Genomic DNA, 26458 nt, shown 5'->3' with positions numbered 1-26458 from the left:
CAACAGTCCGCTCATTTGAGCAAGAAAACGCTGAACACCAACCCGGCATCTTTGTTTTCTACCTGTCAACTGTCAGTTTAGGCTGCTCGCCGGCTCCTCATCACCACTTCAAGATGGCGGTCAAATTGCTCGCGTCACAGCAGCCAATGCTGCGTCTACTTATAAGATGTCTATGGTTATAACGTCATTGCAAACACGGCAATCTGTTGCGTCCACTGCAGTTCGCTACCTTATTCATACTTTTTGTCAAGTGAATTTTTTTAATCAGGGTTGCATGAGGTACCTACAAAAAACGTTATGTTAGTCAATGTATCACACTCAGTAACGTAACGTTAGACGGCGGTCAGCAGCACCGCATATTTTAGCCACCTACAAAAAGACAAACATAATCAATTAAAGGTCAGTTAAAATGTATAATATATTAAAGGCCTACTGAAATGAAATTTTTTTATTTAAACGGGGATAGCAGATCTATTCTATGTGTCATACTTGATCATTTCGCGATATTGCCATATTTTTGCTGAAAGGATTTAGAATAGAAAAACGACGATAAAGATAGCAACTTTTGGTATCTGACAAAAAAAAGCCTTGCCCCTACCGGAAGTAGCGTGACGTGGACAATTGAACATATCCGCAAAGCTCCCTATTGTTTGCAATGATGGCCGCCAGATCTGAGAGCGATTCTGACCGAGATAGCGACGATTTCTCCATTAATTTGAGCGAGGATGAAAGATTTGTGGATGAGGAAAGTGCAAGTGAAGGACTAGTGGGGAGTGGAAGCGATTCAGATAGGGAAGAAGCTGTGAGAGGGATAGAGCCATATCGCTTTGAACCCGACGCTGATGAAGACGGTCAGGAGGACGCTGCTGCTATTGATGCTGGAGGAGCACACGACATAGATCGCCTTGAGAATACAGAATGGTAATATGTTATTTATTTATAGACTAGTTTTAGTTTGTGGCCTAGTCTTGCACTGTTACTGTTAGTGTTACAACTTACACCCCAGGCCTATCTATACACTAAGTATCTATCATTGACACAATGTGTTACTGTTAGTGTTACAACTTACACCCCAGGCCTATCTATACACTAAGTATCTATCATTGACACAATGTGTTACTGTTAGTGTTACAACTTACACCCCAGGCCTATCTATACACTAAGTATCTATCATTGACACAATGTCAAACCTAATTAATTACCCATTATTTCTATGGGCCACAGCTCCATATACCGGCAATACTAAAAATATGCATGCAGATTAATAAGATCCACAACAAGACAATGATAATATTAATTATTCCACATGTTTGCAGATTGCAGGTGTCAATAATATGAATTGATTTACAAATATTATGAACATTTCTATTTCCAGGTGTACATGTCAAAACTGTGTGAACATGGAGACAGTGGCTGAGTGTGTCTGCTGTAGTGAAATAGAGGCAGTGACCAGAACGATGGAGGAGGAGGGGGTGAAGACGTGCATCATAGACCACCATGGCTTTCCATCTGTGTGTCTGGATGAATGGGTGCTGCAGACAGCGTATAACGCCTACAAACAGCAATATGGCATGCTGCAGCAACAGCAAAATGAGTGAGGCACTAATAAGTTTAAATAATTCTTTATTCTATCAACCTTTGGAAGATAAGTCAGAATGAGCACTTTCTTATCTTATTCTTATTCTGTGAAATGTACTGTGCTACAATGCACATGACATTATATATCATAGAAGTATTACATAGATGGACCGTAGATGTCAACAATATTTACAATTTACTGCAACAGTAAATGACAAATGAATAGAATGCATGACAATGTCTTTTGAATCTCAGAGAACAGTGAGTCACTGTGTATCCATGTCCGGATAATAACAGCTGCCATCATTTGCTACTTGCAGGCGGAGACGACACACAGCCTATCGACAGTTTGTCCGCTTCTGCTGGGGATATCTGGGAAAGGACATAAGGGTGGTACTACCAGCTTGTGTAGTACATAAGATTAGGACAACATTCCCATCGATGGACTACACGGGGTTCCAAGACGTGCAGTGACTGCAACAGAATCTACATGGCCACTGTACTTAATCAATAAAATCAATCAATCAATCAATCAGTCAATCAATCAATGTTTATTTATATAGCACTAAATCACAAATGTCTCAAAGGGCTGTACAAGCCACAACGACATCCTCGGTACAGAGCCCACACACGGGCAAGGAAAACTCACCCCAGTAGGACGTCGATGTGAATGACTATGAGAAACCTTGGAGAGGACCGCATATGTGGGTAACCCCCCCCCCTCTAGGGGAGACCGAAAGCAATGGATGTCGAGTGGGTCTAACATATTAGTGAGGGTCCAGTGGAGCCAGCAGGAGGCCACCCCGAGCGGAGACGGGTCAGCAGCGCAGATGTCCCCAACCGATGCACAGGCGAGCGGTATACCCCGGGTCCCAACTCTGGACAGCCAGCACTTTATCCATGGTCACCGGAATAACCCCTCCACGTGGGGGGGGGGCAGAGGAGAAAAGAAAAGAAACGGCAGATCAACTGGTCTAAAAAGGGGGTCTATTTAAAGGCTAGAGTATACAAATGAGTTTTAAGATGGGACTTAAATGCTTCTACTGAGGTAGCATCTCTAACTGTTACCGGGAGGGCATTTCACACTTACCGAAGCGACTCCTGTGCTTGGCGATGGCTTCCTCCTTGTCTGGCTTCTCCAGTTCATCGCAGAGGAAGGGAGGCACATCCACAGTGACGCTGAGTGGTGTTCTCTCGTCAGGGGTCTGTCTGCAGCCAGCAACAACCTCCCTGATCAAGTCATCTACGTAGCCTGCAAAATACAATTGTACATGTTCCTGCTCACAACATAATATACTCATGGAGAGTGAAACTTGACAGTATTATTATCATGATACAAAGTGTCAAGTGTTTACATGTTTTGTGTCCTCTACACTTACGGTATGTTGGCTCTGTCGCGATTTTCTTGACCACATGGCCCCCTGCTTTATACTTCGGGTAGCGTACTGCATAGCGCTCAGCACCCGCTTGTGTAGTGGCTATAGGGCGGCTCGAATTTTCGTTCCAGTGCAGCCCAGCAAGCAGGTTCCTAGGTGTGGTAACAGAATAATGTAATAATTAGTACTAAAGTATGGCACACACTAGTGACACTTAGATTAGTGTGGAAACATACCTGCACAGCATTCCGATGTATGAGAAGACATACATTTTCGGTGCGAACTGTATAAGATAAAAGACACTTTATTCAGTCATGCGTCCATACAATGTGTGTGTAAATTTATAAATTGTTTGTAAATTTGAATACAAATGTTTGTGTATTAAACTGTTAATAGTCAGCTATTAAAGCTTGATCTCCTGCAGTAATGAAGCTGTTTTGTTTTCAATGTTAACACCACGCCAGAATTGTTTGCAATCTTTCTCACCAAGATGCCAGCCACTATGTTGGACCTCCAACATTCTCTTGCTTACACTGACTGTATCAAGGCTTCATTTAGTATGCTCTAGTATTTTGCTCCCTGGCCACCAAAGTCCTAGTGGCAGGTGGTAACCACCGACACCACCTACAGGCGATCAGTCTAATTCTCACCTGTATGATAAGGCTATGGAACGCCTCCACCTTGGAAGTCTGGTGTTCACCCGACAGCATGGCGATATCTTTTAGCAGGGACTTGTTGTTGACCACCTCCTCCAGTTTCACTGCTGAGCGTGAACCTAAACATAAATTTAAAATAGAACAACGTTTCTACAAAAATGTTCCAGTCAACTTAAACTGGTTATTTACTTACAAGTTTATCTGAATTTTTTGACTTTCAAAAGATGTGCAGGAAAATACTGCTAGTCCCTCACTGCTTTCGGGCAACTTATTTGCCTACTCACTTTGTTTGAGCCATTTCTTTTGCCGTTGCAGTTGTCCATGAGTACAAATTGGGAAGAGGTCGCCATGGTCCTTGTGGATGTTCTGAATGTGTCGCTCCACAGACTTCCACTTGGCAACCAGAAGTTCCCCCTCTCCAGGCGGTGTAGACACTGCTGCCCAGTAGAGGTGGTTGATTATACTTTGCACCCAGGGCTTCAGGTCTTCACAGTCCTTATGCTTGGCGATGGCCTTCAGTTTCTTTCCGATGGCTACAAACAGAAAAAAACAGAAATTTGTGGATTAAATACAATATCGCATTCATCTGATCACTGATATGTACACACTACTTCACAACTTGTCATGCATACAAATAATCCAACTAACATTTTGCAACATGCCAGATGTCATAGCAGTGCCGTGTATTGGGCATGTTTTCACGAATCCATTTAGCGATCTGTCTGTGTCTGTCTGTCACCAGCACCCCGACATCCAGGTCCCAGCTGATCAGCAGTTCCACCATCCTCTTCAGTCCTTCCATCTCCATATGGTAGCTGCCAAGACATTCGTTGCTCTGAAATATATATAACAGAAAAGGAATGAGCAAAGAAAAAAATGAAAAAGGGGCTTAGTATACATTGAAATGGTTAATGTTATTAGACAAATTTACTAGGATAATTCTGGAAAATCCCTTATCTGCTTATTGTGTTACTAGTGTTTTAGTGAGATTATATGGTCGTACCTGTACAACCTGAAGGTCGAGAACCACATTGGCCACAAGCTCCATTGTGGTGTAGGTACCGAACTTGGCGCTGTGTCCCGGACTGTCTGCTCGCCCATCACCACCAAGGACGAGGGGTCGGCCTTCCACCTGCAGCATGGTGAGGTGCGTCCGTTGCTGTTCCTCCCACACCTTTTTGATGGCTGGCTGCAGGATGAGCTCCTGGTGGTTGAAAAATGTCCTCTTCACATACGTGACCACTCCGATGCTGTTCAGCACTTGCAACACCTTGCCAGAAGATGCCCCAGCGAAGAGGATGCCAGCAGACAGCAGGATGTTGCCCGCGGCATAAGGGCCAATGTTTGGCTGGCTGCTCCAACTACTCCTCTGGTCACATGATGCACATTGAAGAGTCATGGTCAGCTGTGTACCGTTCGAATCCCAAGAAGGGCTTATGTCCTGGCTGCCACAGACTGGACAGTGACACCACTTGACGAGACTCTGGAGGCACGACTCAAAGATGATGTACTTCGGTTCCTTGTGGCAGCCCTCTTCATGCATCTGGTGAGTACATGGGCGATCTGGCGACCCGTCAGATTGACACGGATCCGATGTCGTTGACTCACTCGGCACATAGCTGTCATCGGAAGAACCACCAACAAAAGGCGCAGTGGGACTTGATGCTGGTCCTTCATCAAACAATGCAGGAGGTGGTCGTAGCTTGGCTTGCATTCCAGACACACCTGGAGCTGCTATGTTAGTCTGCATCTCGGGGCTGTCAGATGGAGCTGCTACACTTGACAATGGGACTTCACTAACCCTGGCCGGCCGAGCTCTAACCCTCTCGAGGATATCTGGGGTCACCTGGTGTCCTAGCAATAAAATCAAGCACAAGTTGTTTTATATAATCTGTTAAAATTAAACTAGAATCACATAATAATTATTGTCTTTGAATCACCTAATTTATCTGTCTACTCTACTCTGCACAGGCAGCGTGCAATGTGTACTGTGATGTGCAGAATCATGTTCGTCACCGAAATAGACATACCCTTTGATCTATGATGTATTTTCCCTGTTTGGGTGCTCTTGCTACTGGTCATTGCTGTTGGTGCTGTCCCAATCGGTACCCAGTCCGTCTGGCATCCTTGTTCTCTTGTATTTCCCTGGAAATGGAGAAACAGCTACATGTAATATGGATACCTCATTTACATTAATTATGAATACTTTTGGATTGGGCTTGAACTGTAATCCATTTGAACATTGATTAGGAAAACAAATCGAACCTGATCTTGATCGCCCTCCTCATCAGGCAAATCTAGTGCCATTGCCATTGGTTCATCCACCGCATCCGCCACTGATGCCGTAGTCGTACTGTCCATGATCTGATCTATTGTCTGTAAATGTACAAATGTACAATACTTTATATTATTGTCTATTGTAATCTATTGACAGTATTGACACTATTGACAGTAATGTCAGTAAATGTACGATACTTTATACTGCAGAAGAACTTGACTAGAACTTGAAGCAATAATTATATGTAGACTATTTTATTGTTAATTTATTTCATTGTTCATGGAGTAGTCCAGTGGTTCTCAAATGGGGGTACGCATACCCTTGGGGATACTTGAAGGTATGCCAAGGGGTACGAGAGATTTTTTTTTAAATATTATAAAAATAGCAACAATTCAAAAATCCTTTATAAATATATTTATTGAATAATACTTCAACAAAATAAATGTTTAGAATTAAGTTCATGAATCCAGATGGATCTCTATTACAATCCCCAAAGAGGGCACTTTAAGTTGATGATTACTTCTATGTGTACAAAATATTATTTATAATTGAATCACTTGTTTATTTTTCAACAAGTTTTTAGTTATTTTTATATCTTTTTTTCCAAATAGTTCAAGAAAGACCACTACAAATTAGCAATATCTTGCACTGTTATACAATTTAATAAATCAGAAACTGATGACATAGTGCTGTATTTTTTTTCTTTTTTTCAACCAAAAATGCTTTGCTCTGATTAGGGGGTACTTGAATTAAAAAAATGTTCACAGGGGAAAATCACTGAAAAAAGGTTGAGAACCACTGGAGTAGTCTATGACTGTGTGTGTTAGTTTTGGTTGATTGATTGAGACTTTTATTAGTAGGTTGCACAGTGAAGTACATATTCCGTACAATTGACCACTAAATGGTACCACCCCAATAAGTTTTTCAACTTGTTTAAGTCGGGGTCCACTTAAATTGATTCATGATACAGATATATACTATCATATATATACTATCATCATAATACAGTCATCACACAAGATAATCACATTGAATTATTTACATTATTTACAATCCGGGGTGTGGAGGTGGGGGGGTTTCAACAATTGAGAACAAAGAAATGGATATTGGAACAGTGTAGTCTGACTATGAAAACTGGATATCAAGATTCTTACCCTCTTCCTTTCCCTTTTGGCAAATGCAGACCTCATGTGCCCAGTCTGTCCGCTTGTGGAGGGGGTCGGGTGCTCCGGACTTGTCCGTGGTCTATCGAAAATAGTTGGCTTCGCACCTTTCTTCAGCACGAGTCGACGAGTGCTGATTCCCATTTCTGCCATTCGCAAGGGACCCTCTTCGAAACATGATCTTTCGAAATGTTCGCTGCATAATACACTGTACTTCGTATGTGTCGTCCAATCCAACCGTGTTCGCTTGACTTCTTTGTTCCATAGTAAAGCTTGGCCGCCATCTTTTGGGAAAAGAAACAATGAAACACCGGTTGTGTTTTGGTTTGTGTTGCTACATCCAGCAGCAACACACCGCTTCCCTACAACTCTCTTTTTTGCAGTCTCCATTGTTAATTGAACAAATTTCCAAAAGATTCACCAACACAGATGTCCTGAATACTGTGGAAATTAGCGATTAAAACAGAGCTGTTTAAATTGGGAGGGACCTATTCCAAGATGACGCGTTCAACTGCCTTCGTCACGCGCATACGTCATCATACCGCGACGTTTCAGCCGGATATTTCCCGGGAAATTTTAAATGTCACTTTATAAGTTAACCCGGCCGTATTGGCATGTGTTGCAATGTTAAGATTTCATCATTGATATATAAACTATCAGACTGCGTGGTCGGTAGTAGTGGGTTTCAGTAGGCCTTTAAGAATATGTGTACATATTGCATAGAGCCCTGACATATAAAAAGTTCAACTCTGTTCATTGTTATGTTCATGTATTTGTTATGTTTTTCATGTGTACGCACACATCAACACATATACAGTATGAGATGAGATCAATGAGATCAGGTAAGAACAGGATAGAAACTGCTGTGGAACTAGTTACAATGCAATATGCCATGGAAATACAATGTTAACACTTTTGTGCAAATAAGTACAGTTGCACTTGTTTTTTCAAATGTGTTTATTCTGTAAAGTAATGAGTTAAATGTTTAAAATGACTGGTTAATAGTGCTATTATGAAGTGCAATGTCAGCACTATTTTTTTTCTTGCAATTTCAAATGCACTTGTTTTAATAAATAAATACAGCGTTTTAAAAGCATACACAATCTGTGTAAATATATTAGTCTGTGGTTAAAAGGACTTGAAAGGACTCGAAATTCAAAATGCAGGACTTGGGACTTGACTTGAGACTTTCCAGTCTTGACTTTCGACTTGACTCGGGACTTGCCTGTCTTGACTCGGGACTTGACTCGAGACTTGAGGGCAAAGACTTGAGACTTACTTGTGACTTGCAAAACAATGACTTGGTCCCACCTCTGCTCATTTGTATACTCTAGCCTTTAAATAGACTCCCTTTTTAGACCAGTTGATCTGCCGTTTCTTTTCTTTTCTTTTCTACTCTGCTCCCAACCCGGGGTGGACCGCTAGCCTGTCCATCAGATGGGGACATCTCTACGCTGCTGACCCGTCTCCACTCGGGATGGTTCCTGCTGGCCCCACTATGGACTGGACTTTCGCTGATGTGTTGGACTTTTACAATATTATGTCAGACCCACTCGACATCCATTGCTTTCGGTCTCCCCTAGAGGGGGGGGGGGGGGGGGGGTTACCCACATATGCGGTCCTCTCCAAGGTTTCTCATAGTCATTCACATTGACGTCCCACTGGGGTGAGTTTTCCTTGCCCGTATGTGGGCTCTGTACCGAGGATGTCGTTGTGGCTTGTACAGCCCTTTGAGACACTTGTGATTTAGGGCTATATAAATAAACATTGATTGATTGATTGATTGATTTTCAAACCATAACAAAATATATGCATTTTTTATTTATTTTACCTTTAGGGGTCCCGCGGGGACCATAAAGGGTCTCAGTCATTAAAATGTTAAAAATAAGTCAGATTATTATTATTTTTAAATTATTTTGCGCTTACAGTAAATCTCTATATCAACTTCAAGTTGATATAAAGTAATACAAATTAAAAAAAATGTTTTATGGCTTTTCTGTCAAAAACAACTTAGTTTTTTTATTGTAAAACTGAAATATGCAGTATTTAGTAATTAGAGCCCTAAAAGATCAATAATGCAGGACACCATTGATTTTAATTATTTCATATTTTTGAGTAATCACAGTGAAAAGATAAATAAAAAATCACTAAATATATTTGGGATCCAAAAGGTGCCCCACTCATAAAGTGATACATTTTTATTAAGTTTTTCTTTTACTTTCAACACTTAAGTTACGAGATCAACTTCAGATATATCTGTCGATTTTATGCTGGAACTATTATTTTGTTCGTTTTATGCGCTTTTGTCAAAGAAAACGTTGATGTTTTTATATGGCTACTACACAATGTATGCAATATTTACCACATAAAACATTTTAAAGTGAAATATTTGAAGTAATTGGAGCCCTGAAAATAATTCATTATAACATGGATTTTTTGTCTTTTTTTTTTTTTTTTTTGAGCAATGGCAAAAAAAGAAAAATGAAGAAAGACAAAAGAAAAAAAAAACAGCCTGCATGGCAGCTTTTGTGTCAACATTGCAACTTTTTCTCGTTAGATTTCACCTCATTCCACTTTTTTTAATGTTCTTTTTTATTTTTACAATCGTATTTCCAGAATGTGTGGCGGGCCGGTAAACAATTAGCTGCGGGCCCCAAATGGCCCCCGGGCCGCACTTTGGACACCCCTGGTGTAAACCAAACACTAGGGATGAAACGATATTGTAGATACCGCGGTATTGCGGTTTCAAAATCCTCACAAAAAACAAACAAAAACTTGGTGAGTGTAGTTTTTCTGTCCCTTTTTGAATTGGCTGGTCTGAAAATAAACTATATCTGCCAAAATGCTCTGCGCGGAGCGGTACCGGCAAAATGGTGGTATGGAACGTGTGTAAGGGGAGAAAAGGAAGAAGCATGCGGGAGAAGTGTGTTCGTAGTAGATAAGATGATTTTTTCTTTATAGTCATTTGCTGAACATTCTAGCAAAATCCATCCTTAACTTTTTAAGTTATGTTGCTAACTAACAGACACACAAAAAAGCTCTTTGGCGGAGTTAATAAAGTCTACGTACTGCAAAGCAAAGCGCTACATTGTCTTGAGCGTTTCCAAGGCGACACAGAGCGGGTCACAGCGCACAGGAGGGAAAGCGTTGGTTGGGATCACAGACTCTGCACATCGCGAGAAATATGACAAGCTATAAAACTTGATAAACCATCACCCGGAAAATATAGTTAAAGCCAGCAAAGCTGAACATACATTTTTGATGTATTTACATTTTTAAAAGTGAAATTGTCAGTTAGCTTTTTAGAGAAACCGCATTTTCCAAACTGATATAAAAAAGTGTCCACTGCAGAGGACTCACAAAGTAAGATTTGAACATCATTGTTTTACATTTGTTATACTGGATGTTTACATTTCACTTTAAAGGCACTCAACTGTAAGTTTTTTTTTTTTGTTTCCGTACAATTCTTTGCACTTAAAAACACGTGTTTGTAGTAATAAATCAATCAATCAATGTTTATTTATACAGCCATAAATCACGAGTGTCTCAAAGGGCTGCACAAGCCACAACGACATCCTCGGCTCAGATCCCACATTAGGGCAAGGAAAAACTCAACCCAATGAGACAATGAGAAACCTTGGAGGGGACCGCAGATGTGGGGACCCCCCCCCCCCCCACCCCCACCCCCCGCCGAGTGGTCCACCCTGGGTCCCGACTTTGGACAGCCAGCCCTTCATCCGTGGCCACCGAACCTGTGCCCGTTTCAGAAAAGAAACGGCAGATCAACTGGTCTAAAAGGGCGGTCTATTTAAAGGCTAGAGTATACAAATGAGTTTTAAGATGGGACTTAAATGCTTCTACTGAGGTAGCATCTCTAACTGTTACCGGGAGGGCATTCCGGAGTACTGGAACCCGAATAGAAAACGCTCTATAGCCCGCAGACTTTTTTTGGGCTGTGGGAATCACTAATAAGCCGGAGTTCTTTGAACGCAGACTTCTTGCCGGGACATATGATTACAACATTTGAGCATTATTTTTGTGTTCAATTACAGTAAGTGTGTTTATCCTAAAAATAATATACACTAAAATTTGTATGAAGTCTTTTATTTTTCCACAATAATATCATACCGTGGCCTTAATACCATGACAATATCATACCGGAAGATATTGATATTATAACATCCCTACTAAACACCCATCAGCAGTGAACCTAGCTACACATTTAGGTACTGTACCATCTTGGTTAGTACCCCAATAGCAGAGTTGCAAAAGTGGCATGGCACAGGACAGGTATAGCACCTTTTAAAATTGGACAGTGGAAACACTGCATCGACAGTCTGCAATGTGCTTCGCTCCAGCCTTTAGGTGTTACACCAGTTTGGTGAGTACCCCAACGGGAGGGTGCTAAGAGTGGCATGGTTCTGATTTTGCACCTTTTACTACACTTTTGATAGTGGTAGCATACTATTGTAGTTAGTACCCAAAAAGATCAGTCCCATAAGTGACATTGTGCAGATGTGTCACCTTTTAGAACTTTGGACAGAGGAAACACAAATCGATGGACTGCACTGGGCCTATAGCTCCACCCTTTAGCTACCACAAGACTGTGGTTAGTACGAGGGTTGTGACAATATCACAAGATCTTGCTAGATTAAAACATGACGATATTTCTCGTTTAGAAAAAAGCTGTCTTGTGGGCAGAATGCAGTCAGAAGTTTGTTTGTTTTTTTAATCATATCCGTCTGGCCGTGAGCGAATGGTTGGAACTGCACGTCAATTGCTATAAACCAGGAGCATGAATTGATTTACGTGGACCCCGACTTAAACAAGTTGAAAAACTTATTCGGGTGTTACCATTTAGTGGTCAATTGTACGGAATATGTACTGAACTGTGCAATCTACTAATAAAAGTTTCAATCCATCAATCAAAGCAAGCAAACCGAGCCAGCCTTGGCACTTTCCAAATATGAGTTCCACAGCCAACATGGTGCGTGTGTATGTCCAAGCAGTCTAAACTGTCAATCATGGATGCTAAGACGCGATAGAAAAGCACTTCAGACACACTGGATTGCTTCCCCCACGCCACAAAAAAGCAGCCAATATCAGACAATAAAGCCGAATCATTGATACACTTCACAGACCACTAGGAGTCCCTGCAAAGGTTTTGATTCTCTTTTGATTAGTCACCCAGCCGTAGTAAATATCCAACTTGTACACCTTTTAACTAGAGAAACAAGTTGTCAGTGAACTTCAGTCTTTTGGTACCACTGTGATTAGTACTTTAAAGGTGCTGTTTGCAACTTCCTCACAGTAGCATTTCTCAAAGAAAAAATATAACAAGACTAGCTTATCTTACCATTAGTGGTTTAACAGAACACTTTTGTTTGACAATTGTCTATATTTTTCACAATTACAAAGTTTATGGAATAACATTTTTTATCGGCCCGAATAAAATGATTGGTGTTTACGGCGGTCACTCTACCGGTCTCGTCAACACGTACGAACAGGGAGCGCGTGCAAACATCCAATGTGCAGTCATGCTGTTGTTATGATAGAATCTACACTCAATGACAGCTAATGCTAGCTATCCATATTATTAATATTAGCTAACAACACCTAAAGCTAATGCGCGTGCATGTGTTACAAACGTACGTATTTACGTTGTTACGTACGAGAAGCCGTGAGAGGGCGGGCTATACTGCGTAAAATACATTGGAAAATTGTCGCCCTCTAGACATCTGTGTAAATGTTGCAAACAACCCCTTTAAAGGCCTACTGAAACCCACTACTACCGACCACGCAGTCTGATAGTTTATATATCAATGATGAAATCTTAACATTGCAACACATGCCAATATGGCCGGGTTAACTTATAAAGTGCAATTTTATATTTCCTGCTAAACTTCCGGTTGAAAAACTCCTTTGGATATGACTTATGCGCGTGACTTAGCCAGTAGAACAGAGGTATGGCTCCCCCATTGAGGCCAATACAAAAAGCTCTGTTTTCATTTCATAATTCCACAATATTCTGGACATCTGTGTTGGTGAATCTTTTGCAATTTGTTTAATGAATAATGGAGATTGCAAAGAAGAAAGTTGTAGGTGAGATCGGTGTATTAGCGGCTGGCTGTAGCAACACAACAAGAGGACTTACTTGGATAGCAGACGCGATAGCCGATGCTAGCCACCAACCGATGCTAGCCGCCAACCGCATCTGTGATCGGGTGAAGTCCTTCGTCGCGCCGTCGATCGCTGGAACGCAGGTGAGCACGGGTGTTGATGAGCAGATGAGGGCTGGCTGGCGTAGGTGGAGCGCTAATGTTTTTATCATAGCTCTGTGAGGTCCGGTTGCTAAGTTGCTAAGTTAGCTTCAGCGTCGTTAGCAAAAGCATTGTTAAGCTTTGCCAGGCTGAGAATTATTAACCGTGTAGTTACATGTACATGGTTTAATAGTATTGTTGATCTTCTGTCTATCCTTCCAGTCAGGGATTTATTTATTTTGTTTCTATCTGCATTAGAGCCAGATGCTATCACGTTAGCCCAGTAGCTAAAGAGCTTTGCAGATGTATTGTCGTGGAGATAAAAGTCACTGTGAATGTCCATTTCGCGTTCTCGACTCTCATTTTCAAGAGGATATAGTATCCGAGGTGGTTTAAAATACAAATCCGTGATCCACAATAGAAAAAGGAGAGAGTGTGGAATCCAATGAGCCAGCTTGTACCTAAGTTACGGTCAGAGCGAAAAAAGATATGTCTTGCACTGCATTCTAGTCCGTCACTCTTAACGTTCCTCATCCACGAATCTTTCATCCTCGCTCAAATTAATGGGGTAATCGTCGCTTACTCGGTCCGAATCGCTCTAGCTGCGTTGAAAACAATAGGAAAATATGAGGAGGTGAACAACTGACTACGTCACGCTACTTCCGGTAGGGGCAAGGCTTTTTTTTATCAGAGACCAAAAGTTGCGAACTTTATTGTCGTTGTTCTATACTAAATCCTTTCAGCAAAAATATGGCAATATCGCGAAATGATCAAGTATGACACATAGAATGGATCTGCTATCCCCGTTTAAATTTAAAAAAAATACATTTCAGTAGGCCTTTAAAGGTCTAAGTAGGTTTTGCATTTAGCACAAAAGCAAGCTGATTGTGATGTCACTAATGATGTTGTCAGTCAAAGAAACATGGTAAAAAACGTTACTTTGCACGCATACTTTGTACATGGAGGCGGGGGCGGGGGGTGGTGGCTTGACATGTCTGCAGCACGTGTGCGGACAAACAGAACAAAGGCAATCTTCTAAATAAAGGGGCAGCCGGGTTCGAAACATCCCACTAATCTTTGAGGGGATTAAGCCGGCTGGAAACACAACACCAGGTTAAATGTGTGCGGATTTGCCGTGTCGTATATAGATATACCCTCATCACCCGCCATGGACGGCTCGCGGGATCATGGTCGTCAAGAGCGACTCGAAATGAGGTGACAAATCACCACACTAACCCCAGGAAAAGCGCTCGGGGACGGGGCGGATGCTCTAGTGGCACAAATTAAGTATCCAATGACTCTCATATCATCACTTACTAAAATTTGTGTAGCCGATTAAGATCCAAACTCCTGTATGGCATGCATTTTTAATTTATCTTGGCTACTTGGGCTCTTTGCAACCCAATAAGTATAAAAACAAAAACAGTTGAAAGTTGCCATGTGAACTTTTGGATGTCAGCCACCTTAAATCTAACACGTGATGTGGTATACTCTTCCTTAGACTTAGACTTAGACAATAGACTTAGACAAACTTTATTTATCCACAGGGGAAATTGTTCAAATTTGTTGTCAAAATTGTTCCTCCACCAGCCGTTATGGTGAAAGATAGTGAAAGTAAAGTGAAAGATGATTGCCAATAAAGAGGTGATGGTTGGCAAAGAGAAAATCCGACATTCATATGATGTCCTCGTAAGTGGAAACCAGGGTCTTGTTGAGAAAAATGTTGTATTGGGGTCTACACAACCAAAAATGTGAAGTCCACCTATGTGGACGCCAGGCCAGAGGAACATAAATGGATTGGCTTACCTGGGCTGAAGCCCGATTTTGAAGGCGGAATGCAATAATTTGGTGCTCCTACGGACAGCTCTGCTTCGTGTAGCAATTATGGACTCTTTCACTTGGCTGCGTAATTTTTTCCTACAGCTCCGAGTGGGGTGCGAACCCAGGTCACCGGTATTAGCGGCGAGCGTGCTAACTATCAATCAATCAATCAATCAATCAAAGTTTATTTATATAGTCCTAAATCACGAGTGTCTCAAAGGGCTGCACAAGCCACTACGACATCCTCGGCTCAGATCCCACATCAGGGCAAGAAAAAACTCAACCCAATGGGATACAATGAGAAACCTTGGAGGGGACCACAGATGTGGGGACCCCCACCCTAGGCGACCGGTGCAATGGACGTCGAGTGGGTCTAATTAATAGTGTGAGAGTCCAGTCCATAGTGGGGCCTGGATCGCCATCACTATTCTTAAAGTTGACTGGCCTCTGTTACACTCACACAGACGTTGCAAAAGAGATGTATTCATGAAAAAAACAAAAAAATTAATGGATGGCCGCGGGGCCCCCGCTGAAGTTAAGGCCCTGCCTTTAAGCTTAAAAAAAATGTATACTTTATCTCTAAAAACTAAATGCACATTTTCTTTGAAAGGGACAAGCTGTTTTGCAATCAAATCTTTTTTCCAGATACAAAATGTTAGATGTTTTTTTGTTCAGTGTTTTTTTAAATAAATTACAGCACTTGTAGTATAAAGCGGCCAATCAGTTTTTTTCTGACGTCATCCCCAGTGCTGCTATCAGCCACTAGGGGGGCGTAGAGTGAAACCTCTAAATTTAATCGCTCTGAATATTTTACGATTCCACCAAAAATCATCCGAAAAAAATCTGTCTTTCCAGATCGTGGAGTGGATTGCTAGTGCTAATGTGAAGAACAGAATACATCTAAGACATAAAGTCCCTTTCTGGAATGCCCTCGTCATTAAATTAAAGAGCAACAGTTGAATTAAAATGTAAATAAAACGATTTATATGTGCTAGTATTATTGCTAGCATTAGTTTGGACTTTATTATTAGTTTCTGTTTTATTTCCTGTCCAGCGCTCTTATTTTTGTTTTCTACTTCCTGTTTGCTAAACAGACTCAATAACTCAAGGGTGACATTTTAGAGGATTTACAAAACTGAAATAATACAAACTGAATGCCATTGTAAGTTAATAATACTAACAAAGACACTCATAAATGTGTTAGTAAAGTAGCCAATGCTAACGAAGCTAGCTTCAATACATTACCATAGCATGTACCAATATGCATTGAGAACACACAGGGGACAGTTTAGTAAGTAAAAGTTGTTTTAGTGACACTGTAAAACCTACAAACGTTGCTTGGAGTGATAAATGAAAAATCCATACGAGTAAAAACTCTATGGACAGCTAGAAGACTGAACGGCAATTGTACTTTTTGTAGGTTCATAGCTTAGTCTAAACAGGAGGGCAACTGCAGCACCTGCAGTGAGCAAACTTGTTCCAAAGATGGCGCCATAGCACAAACAATAACACACCTGTTCAGTGTGTTTGCTTGTTTTAAAAAGAACAAAAAAAAAATATTTACATTATAGCTGGCCGTCAGTAAAGAGAAATCCATAAATTAGCCGCACCGTTTTATAAGCCGCAGGGTTCAAAGCCTAGGAAAAAAGGAACGGCTTATAGTCCGGAATTTATCGTATTTGTTATCTGCTTGTTGTCTCTGTGCTAGCAACGTTCTTGCTAACGGCTGCCTCATAAACTTGTTTTGCTTTTTGATCGCATTTTCAACTTTTAAACTTAGATGCTAAGAGAATTTCTGAGAAAGCTGTGTTTTGAAGCGAAATTTGCCACCGATCACATGAATCTGAATCTCCGAAATTGCATGATTAATCTGTGTTTATACATGATAGTCTTTTAAACTAGAGGTTGTCTGTACTCTAGTTGGTTGATGACATGTTTTCCAGGATAAAGCCTAATCTTGTTTCTTCTTAGTATCTGGCATAACAAGTTTGACATGTTTATTGTCAAACTTTGTTTAAGAATGTCTTCTTCATCAGAAACATCCAGTAAGACGAGCTGCCTCTCTCTAATTTTCTAATTCCATATTTTAGTCAGTCACATCTCACATGCGAGAATGTCACCCGGGAAGGACTGCCTGTAAATATGAGACGTTATGTCCCTGTTTACACAATTATTGTGTCATGCCCTACCTCCTACGTGTCTTGAAAGGCATGTGAGGAAACATGACAAGAGTAGAGTGACTGAGTATTTTTTAAAATATGTTTCAACTAGGGATGTCCGATAATATCGAACTGCCGATATTATCGGCCGATAAATGCTTTAAAATGTAATATCGGAAATTATCGGTATCGGTTTCAGAATTATCGGTATCGGTTTCAAAAAGTTAAATTTAAGAATTTTTTAAAACGCTGCTGTGTACACGGACTTAGGAAGAAGTACAGAGCGCCAATAAACCTTAAAGGCGCTGCCTTTGCGTGCCTGCCCAGTCACATAATATCTACGGCTTTTCATACACACAAGTGAATGCAAGCATACTTGATCAACAGCCATACAGGTCACACTGAGGGTAGCCGCATAAACAACTTTAACACTGTTACAAATATGCGCCACACTGTGAAACCACACCAAACAAGAATGACAAACACATTTCGTGAGAACATCCGCACCGTAACACAACATAAACACAACAGAACAAATACACAGAACCCCTTGCAGCACTAACTCTTCCGGGACGCTACAATATACACCCCCCCCCCCACTACCCCCACCCCCACCTCAACCCCGCCCACCTCAACCTCCTCATGCTCTCTCAGGGAGAGCATGTCCCAAATTCCAAGCTGCTGTTTTGAGGCATGTTAAAAAAAATAATGCACTTTGTGACTTCAATAATAAATATGGCAGTGCTATGTTGGCATTTTTTTTCCATAACTTGAGTTGATTTATTTTGGGAAACCTTGTTACATTGTTTAATGCATCCAGCGGGGCATCACAACAAAATTAGGCATAATAATGTGTTAATTCCACGACTATATATATCGGTATCGGTTGATATCGGAATCGATAATTAAGAGTTGGACAATATCGGAATATCGGATATCGGCAAAAAAGCCATTATCGGACATCTCTAGTTTCAACCTATTTCAAACTATAATTAAGACAATTTCTATATGACGCCGTCGTAGTCAGTCATACAGCGCGTAGACATTGGAACTGCCGAGTCGCAATTAAAAAGGTTGTAGGATTTCGGCAATTTGATTTTTTTCTAATTTACAATTGGAAGTAATGGGAACAGGAATCATCCGTTCCGGGGTCAAAATTCCGCCATCATAAAACGCTGTCATTTACTAAGTAGGTAATTTTCAATGTTCCTCTGTCATCTGTCATGCAAGTGTGAAAAGAAGTAGTGCTATTAAAATTTTTAATCAGCTAAATCACAGGACAGGGATGCTGTGGATTCATTTGTATTGAAATAGCATTGATGTTTATTATATTTTAATGGTACTTCATTTTGCACAAACAAAGAGAGTCAAGAAAGAAGGGAATATATATATATATATATATATATATATATATATATATATATATATATCAGAATCAGATGTATTTATATACACTATATTGCCAAAAGTATTTGGCCATCCATCCAAATGATGAGAATCAGGTGTCCTAACCACTTGGCCCGGCCACAAGTGTATACAATCAAGCACTTAGGCATGGAGACTGTTTCTACAAACATTTGTGAAAGAATGGGTCGCTCTCAGGAGCTCAGTGATTTCCAGCTTGGAACTGTCATAGGATGCCACCTGTGCAACAAATCGAGTCGTGAAATTTCCTCGCTTCTAAATATTCCAAAGTCAACTGTCGGCTTTATTATAAGAAAATGGAAGAGTTTGGGAACAACAGCAACTCCGCCACAAAGTGGTAGGCCACGTAAACTGACAGAGAGGAGTCAGCGGAGGAATTATGGTGTGGAGTTGTTTTTCAGGAGTTGGGCTTGGCCCTTAGTTCCAGTGAAAGGAACTTTGAATGCTACAGGATAACATTTTGGACAATTTCATGCTCCCCAGCTTGTGGAAACAGTTTGGAGCGGGCCCCTTCCTCTTCCAACATGCCTGTGCACCAGCGCACAAAGCAAGGTCCATAAAGACATGGATGACAGAGTCTGGTGTAAATGAACTTGACTGGCCTGCACAGAGTCCTGACCTGAACCCGATAGAACACCTTTGGGATGAATTAGAACAGAGACTGAGAGCCAAGCCTTCTCGGCCAACATCAGTGTGTGACCTCACCAATGCGCTTTGGGGAGAAAGATGGAAAATTCCTATAAACACACTCTGCAACCTTGTGGACAGCCTTCCCGGAAGAGTTGAAGCTGTAATAGCTGCAAAAGGTGGACCCGCATCATATTTAACCCTATGGGTTAGGAATGGGATGGCAGTTCAAGTTCATATGAGAGTCAAGGCAGAATCAGATGTATTTATATATGTTCAACACACAAAGAATTTGACTTGGTAGACTGTGCTCTCTTTGTTCAATGCAAGAAACAAAGAAAAACGCAACAACTGTACGAGAAAGCACAGTACAGTGGCGGCTATCCGTTTATGCACTTTAACATCTTTATCATTTATCCACTTTAATGTGAACCTGTTACTTCTTTTGTGTTATCATTGTGCTATTGTAACACGGAAGTGCTTGGCTGAAAAGAAAACTTAAAGGGGAACTGCACTTTTTTGGGGAGTTTTGTTAGTGGTATTTTTGTGACAGTTTTGGGGGTTTTGTGTTGTCTTCTTTTGTTTAGGGTTTTTCGCCGACTATTGCTATTATTTTTTTTTTGTTTCGGTTCTGTCTTCATGTGTCTTCACCACTGTTTCTGAGCGCTGCTCTCCTCACCCGCTCTTGATTAGTGATCAGGGGACTCACCTGCCTTTGATCACTAATCCTTCCTTCCATGCATTCTTTGCATCATCCTTCCTTGCTGCACCGGTGTGTTAGTCCTTTGCGACTAATGCTAATAGTGTGCCTTTTGGTCTTTTGTTTGTCCATTAAACCTCCTTATTACCTGCATGTCGCTTCCTGTCTCTGCATCCTGGGGTCATGCCATCTACCACCATCCAAGTCCCTGACAATTGTTGAAAAACTGCCAGTGTATCGCACATTAAATTTGACAGTCCGAGAAAGAATATACAACAATTCTTCTCAAAAAAAGAGGAGAAATATAATCTTAGAGAAAAATGTAATTTAAAACATTTGTACGCAAGTACAACGCTTAAGACCTTCAGTATATCAGTATGTGGAATTCAATTATGGAATGGATTAAGCAAAGCAATCAAACAATGTACTAATATGATCCACTTCAAGAAACTCTTCAAACTTAAAGTGTTTACAAAGTACAAAGAAGAAGAACCATGATAAACATTCTGAATTTATTTAATTCATCCATTCTTTCACTCTCAAAATAATCTTACTTATCTCATCCTATGAAATGTAACTTATTTCACCAATTATTATTTATCTATTTATTTTTATTGTGATTACTTAAGGAGTATATTGTGGATAAATTGAGAACAGGAATTGAACAAATTATTATTTATTTATTTATTTTTATTGTGATTACTTATGGAGTACATTGTGAATAAATTGAGAACAGGAAGTGAACAAAAAAGTTTAGCAACTGTTATGTAAAAGAAAAGGGGTAGGATTAAATAAGCTCTGCTTCTTTCTACTCCTTTTCGAACATGTTGAAAAGAGAAACTGGAAATTGTGATGTATCATGTTGTATGCTTGCATGTTCGAAATAAACTCAAACTCAAACTCAAGAAGTTCTCAACTGTCAATAGTAAGATCTGAAAATAACAAAACATTCGGTTCAAGTGCAAAACACAAAAGCCAAATAAAAAGCATGCACAGTTGACCCTTTGATGCCTGCTGAACTGAAGTCCAAATATGTCGACATCAAGTCTGTAGTTTTCAACTTTCCAAAGATTCGCTAAAATTACGAATCGTATGGTTCGTCAAGAATTCCCACGGTATTATGCTCTAAAAATATTCCATAATCTCTTCCAATGAGTCATTGGTCACCAGCTGGGTTTTTTTTAATTACTGGATCAATAGATTACAGGATTCTTTTTCTGTGAACGTCTTTAAGATTTCAGACTCATGACACTTGTGACAAGATTATTGTGTAATGGTATTAAATAATAAAGCCAATTAAGTACTGTCCTAACCAACTGAGACACTTTTGAGTGATTGGGATAGCTAAGATAGTTTTTTTTAATGATAAACAGCATCTACTGTCGTGTATCTGCAGATATTAGATAGTGTATTCAGGTTGATTAATTATGGGCACCCCAGAACATTCTTGCCCTACTTGCTAAGCCGTCCCCTTCCCCCATGGGGGACAGAGCTCAAAATGATTCCTTCCTCTCTATCAGATCCAGTTGACCTTTTCAGACCTTCTTTTTGGCGCTAATTTCACTCGCCGGAATCCATTGCAACCGAAGACTTCTTCAAGACGATCACGTTGACACTTGGATGACACGCGGAAATTCCAGCACAATTGGTTGCTAGGGCATTAATGATTAACGGGCCAAAAAGTGATGACGGGGTACGTCTTTCCTGACCTTTCCACGCCAGCGCTCTGGCAGCACAAGTAAGCGCCGAATCGGAGCATCGGGAGAGACCTTCGCCAAGCCCATGACAGCTGCAGCCTTATCCCCTTGGACTGCACAGCTGAGCAGCTCGACGAGGCTTATAATGGGAGGGGTCATTGTGGGCCAGATGAAGGGTTCCACGTTAGATGGACAGAAGTATTGGGACGCCTGATCCTGGCTAGGGCTGGGGATCTCACGGTGCCCCGCAATAGTGACAATAGTGTTGTCCGGATACCAATATGTACCGGTACCAAAATTATTTTGAGACTTTTCGGTACTTTTCTAAATAAAGGGGACCACAAAAAATTGCATTATTGCCTTTAATTTAACAAAAAATCTTATGGTACATTAAACATATGTTTCTTATCGCAAATTTGTGCTTAAATAAAATAGTGAACATACAAGACAACGTGTCTTTTATTAGTAAGTAAGCAAACAAAGGCTCCTAATTTAGCTGCTGACATATGCAGTAACATGTTGTGTCATTTTCCATTCTATTATTGTGTCAAAATTATTAAGGACAAGTGGTAGAAAATGAATTATTAATGTACTTGTTCATTTACTGTTAACATCTGCTTACTTTCTCTTTTAAACATGTTCTATCTACACTTCTGTTAAAATGTAATAATCATTTGTTCTTCTGTTGTTTGGATGCTATACATTAGTTTTGGATGATACCACAAATTTGGGTATCAATCCGATACCAAGTCGTTACAGGATCGTACATTGGTCATATTCAAAGTCCTCATGTGTCCAGGGACATATTTCTATATATTAAAAAAATAACGAAAGATGTGATGCCAAAAAATATCGACGTAATCATAGTAGTATCGACTAGATATGCTCCTGTACTTGGTATCATTACAGTGAATCTTAGGTGTAGATCCACCAATGGCATTTGTTTACATTGTGACGCGGTGAGCTACGGTGTGTAGTGAAGCATGTGTAGCTATTCCTCGTCCTGCAGGGATGATACTTGTAAGAAACTTACTTTATTTGTCGCCATGGAGGTGAGGATTAGTGATTTATAAGTAGCTAAAACACTGCCGACTGGGGCTGGACTTTAGCCGCTAGCTAGCTAGCCATGTCTTAAAGCACCTCTTCCTGAGGGCGTTTCAGTGTTATAACTTCACCTTTATGGTTAGTTTTTAAGCCAAAATGCATCCGTTCTCCCTTTTCTGTCTACACACTGTGTCTGCTTGTAGGTACTCTGTGATTGTGCACTGCCGAACATGCTCCTCTGCTCGAAAACCAGCAATGACACGACGTGGTGACGGTGGGGGTGCGGGGGGGGGGGTGGAGGACCGGTGCTTTTTCAGAGGCGGTATAGTACCGAATATGATTCATTAGTATTGCGGTACTATACTAATACGAGTATACCGTACAACCCTATTTGGCAATACTTCGATTGTTGATATATTGCAGGGGTGTCAGCTAATTTTTTAACAGCCCGCGGTACATTCTAGAAACTTTTTAAAAAAGAACACAAAAAAGTGGAATAAAAGGACAGATGAAATGTAACAAGGAAAAGTTGCAATGTTGGCTCTAATAACACAAAGCTGTCATTGCTGAAAAAAAAAAAAAAAAGGATAATAAATCAAAATCAATGTTGTCGTGATTTGTTGACCTATTCAAGACTCCAATTACTTGACATTAAAAATTCCACTTCGAAATCTTTTTTGGGGATAATATTGCATATTTTTTTGTGTTTGCTGTTTAAAAAGACAAAAACGGCAATAAAAAAACATGAAAAAAGAATGAAAAATGATAATTGACGGATAGATCTGAAGTTGATCTAGAGATTTAGGCATTGAAAGTAAAAAAAATAATGTATGACTTATTTTTAACACTTTTATGAGTGGGGCCCTCGTGGATCCCCAAAGGTTTTAGTGGGGTGTTTTCTTTTTATTGCTCAAAAATATATATATATATTAAAATCAACCTTGTTATAAATGATTGACTGCAATTACTTCACTTCAAATATACCACTATGAAAAAACTTAGGGGACAATATTGCATATTTTGTGTTTTTTCTATAAAAACAAGATTTTGACAAAAAGTCCATAAAATATATATTTTTTAAATTAACTTTATATCAACAGATCAGTTGATCTGCAAATCTAAGCATTGAATGAAAAAAACAACATAATATATGACTTATTTTTAACATTTTTATGACCGAAATGGGTCCCTGGCATCAAACTTTGGGGGAGCACTGAAGGTAAAAAAAAATCTATATTGGTATTGGTTTTGACAATGAAAAATATCAACATGGCTTTGATTTCTCAGTGATATATTGGTCTTAACAACCTACAATATAACCAATACAACCATTTTGTTGTATATATCTTTTTGTAAGAGTTACACTTTTCTGAACCAAAACCAGCCCCGTTATGCAAAAGACAATTGCCAGTTCTCAATATTAGGACATCTGTGTGTTTGTAGGGGTGAACAAAAACAAACAAAAGTCTTTATCCAGCTGTGCCCTCTCCGCACAATCAAAACTCAAGTCAGTCCACGCTTTTGTTTCAAACAACGCAGATGCATGAATATAACTTTACCATTCGAGCCCGCCATATTAGCATTGTTCTGTTTTTTTTTCTTCTTCTGTGACTTTGGCCCAATTTTCAGCCATTTGCTCAAGGAATGCTTCCTGGACATGTAAAATAGTGACTCAACTTAGTAAGGAGGAACAATTAAAGCAGTTTATAGTGATGAAATAAGTAATAATAATCATACATTATGGTTGAAAATTGTGATAATTCAATATTGATATTTTGCCTGGCTGCTGGTGGTAGGTGCAACAGCGTCCAGATTTTGTCTATGGAATTTTGCATTGCGATGAAACGTAACTACTGTTGGACCGGACCTCACACTCCCAATTTAGCAACAAACCCCTTAATATTCACTGTATAGGTTCTTTCCTTTCAGCGCTTTGGATACCTCAAAGCTTCACGACCTAGGTCGGGGGTCGGCAACTTGCGGCTTTAGAGTGGCTTTTTGGCACCACCCTAGTGGTGCCAAAAATGTATGTATATGGAAAAACGTGGGGGGAAAACATATATTTTTTGTTTTAATATGGTTTCTCTAGGAGGATAAACATGACACAAACCTTCCTAATTTTTAGAAATCTCACTGTTTATATTAAATATGCTTCACTGATATGAGTATTTGGCGAGCGCCGTTTTGTCCTACTAATTGCGGCAGTCCTTGAACTCATAGTTTGTTTACATGTACAACTTTCTCCGACGCTGCCACAGAAAGACACGATTTATGCTACTCTTTCTTTGTCTCATTTTGTCCACCAAACATGTTATGCTGTGTGTGAATGCACAAAGTTGAGCTTTGTTGATGTTATTGACTTGCTGCAGTGCTAAGCAGGCATACTTGGGCAATGCATGACTGCAAGCTAATTGATGCTAACATGCTATTTAGGCTAGCTGTATGTACATATTGCATCATTATGCCTCGTTTGTAGGTATATTTGAGCTCAATTAATTTCCTTTACATATGTCCTCTGTGTATTTAATGTATATTTGCATGTCTCCTGACATATTATCAGTAGGGCTGTGAATCTTTGAGTGTCCCACGATTCGATTCAATATCGATTCTTGGGGTCACGATTCGATTCAAAATAGATTTTTTTTTTTTCAATTCCACACGATTCTTGATTCAAAAACGATATTTTTCCGATTCAAAACAATTCTCTATTCATTCACTACATAGGATTTCAGCAGAATCTACTCCAGTCTGCTGACATGCAAGCAGAGTAGTAGCTTTTTGTAAAAAGCTTTTATAATTGTAAAGGACAATGTTTTATCAACTGATTGCAATAATGTAAATTTGTTTTAACTATTAAATTAACCAAAAATATGACTTATTTTATCTTTGTGAAAATATTGGACACAGTGTGTTGTCAAGCTTATGAGATGTGATGCAAGTGTAAGCCACTGTGACACTATTGTTCCTTTTTTTTTTTTTATAAATGTCTAATGATAATGTCAATGAGGGATTTTTAATCACTGCTATGTTGAAATTGTAACTAATATTGATACTGTTGTTGATAATATTCATTTTTGTTTCACTACTTTTGGTTTGTTCTGTGTCGTGTTTGTGTCTCCTCTCAATTGCTCTGTTTATTGCAGTTCTGAGTGTTGCTGGGTCGGGTTTGGTTTTGGAATTGGATTGCATTGTTATGGTATTGCTGTGTATTGTTTTGTTGGATTGATTAATTAAAAAAAAGTTAAAAAATGTTTTTTAAATGAATAAATTAAATTTAAAAAAATCGATTTTTTAAAAATGAGAATCGATTCTGAATCGCAAAACGTGAGAAGGCTTGCGGTTTCTGATTTTCACCCCTGTGTCATCCACATATCTGTACCAATGACTTGGTACTGTTCTCTTAAAAGAGCTCAAAGCTCTCTTTTCCATGTCCTCCATGTAAAGGTTTGCTACTATTGGAGATTCAGGTGATCCCATGTCACAACCATGTTTTTGTCGGTAAAACGTTCCCATGATTTGAAAGTATGTATTGTTAAGGCAAAGTTCCAGCAAAAGGCCAATCTGTTCTGGGTTTAGTGTGGATCTATGCTGTAAGGTGTGATCCCCTAGTCAACGTTGCCTCACCGTCTCCACTGCATCCTGGGTTAGAATACAAGTGAACAGGGGGGTGACGT

At 39.9% G+C, this 26458-nt stretch overlaps 2 protein-coding genes across 2 annotated transcripts in view; one reads left to right on the top strand and one right to left on the bottom strand.

Moving 5' to 3' along the window:
* fhl2a (four and a half LIM domains 2a) overlaps positions 1 to 26458 on the top strand; it is a 68322-nt gene that overhangs the window by 17354 nt on the left and 24510 nt on the right. The window lies entirely within an intron of this gene.
* On the bottom strand, positions 1686 to 7371 carry LOC133664850 (uncharacterized). Its single transcript, XM_062069808.1, has 10 exons — positions 7043 to 7371; positions 5876 to 5986; positions 5641 to 5755; positions 4614 to 5464; positions 4259 to 4445; positions 3895 to 4143; positions 3605 to 3729; positions 3191 to 3237; positions 2958 to 3106; positions 1686 to 2830 (listed from the first exon to the last, which is right to left on the bottom strand). The coding sequence occupies exons 1-10, from the start codon at positions 7202 to 7204 to the stop codon at positions 2643 to 2645; spliced, it is 2184 nt and encodes a 727-aa protein (XP_061925792.1). The 5' UTR covers positions 7205 to 7371; the 3' UTR covers positions 1686 to 2642.

This window comes from Entelurus aequoreus, linkage group LG14 (genome assembly GCF_033978785.1).
Source record: "Entelurus aequoreus isolate RoL-2023_Sb linkage group LG14, RoL_Eaeq_v1.1, whole genome shotgun sequence".
Classification (NCBI taxonomy): domain Eukaryota; kingdom Metazoa; phylum Chordata; class Actinopteri; order Syngnathiformes; family Syngnathidae; genus Entelurus; species Entelurus aequoreus.
This window is presented reverse-complemented; position numbering and strand designations above follow the sequence as displayed.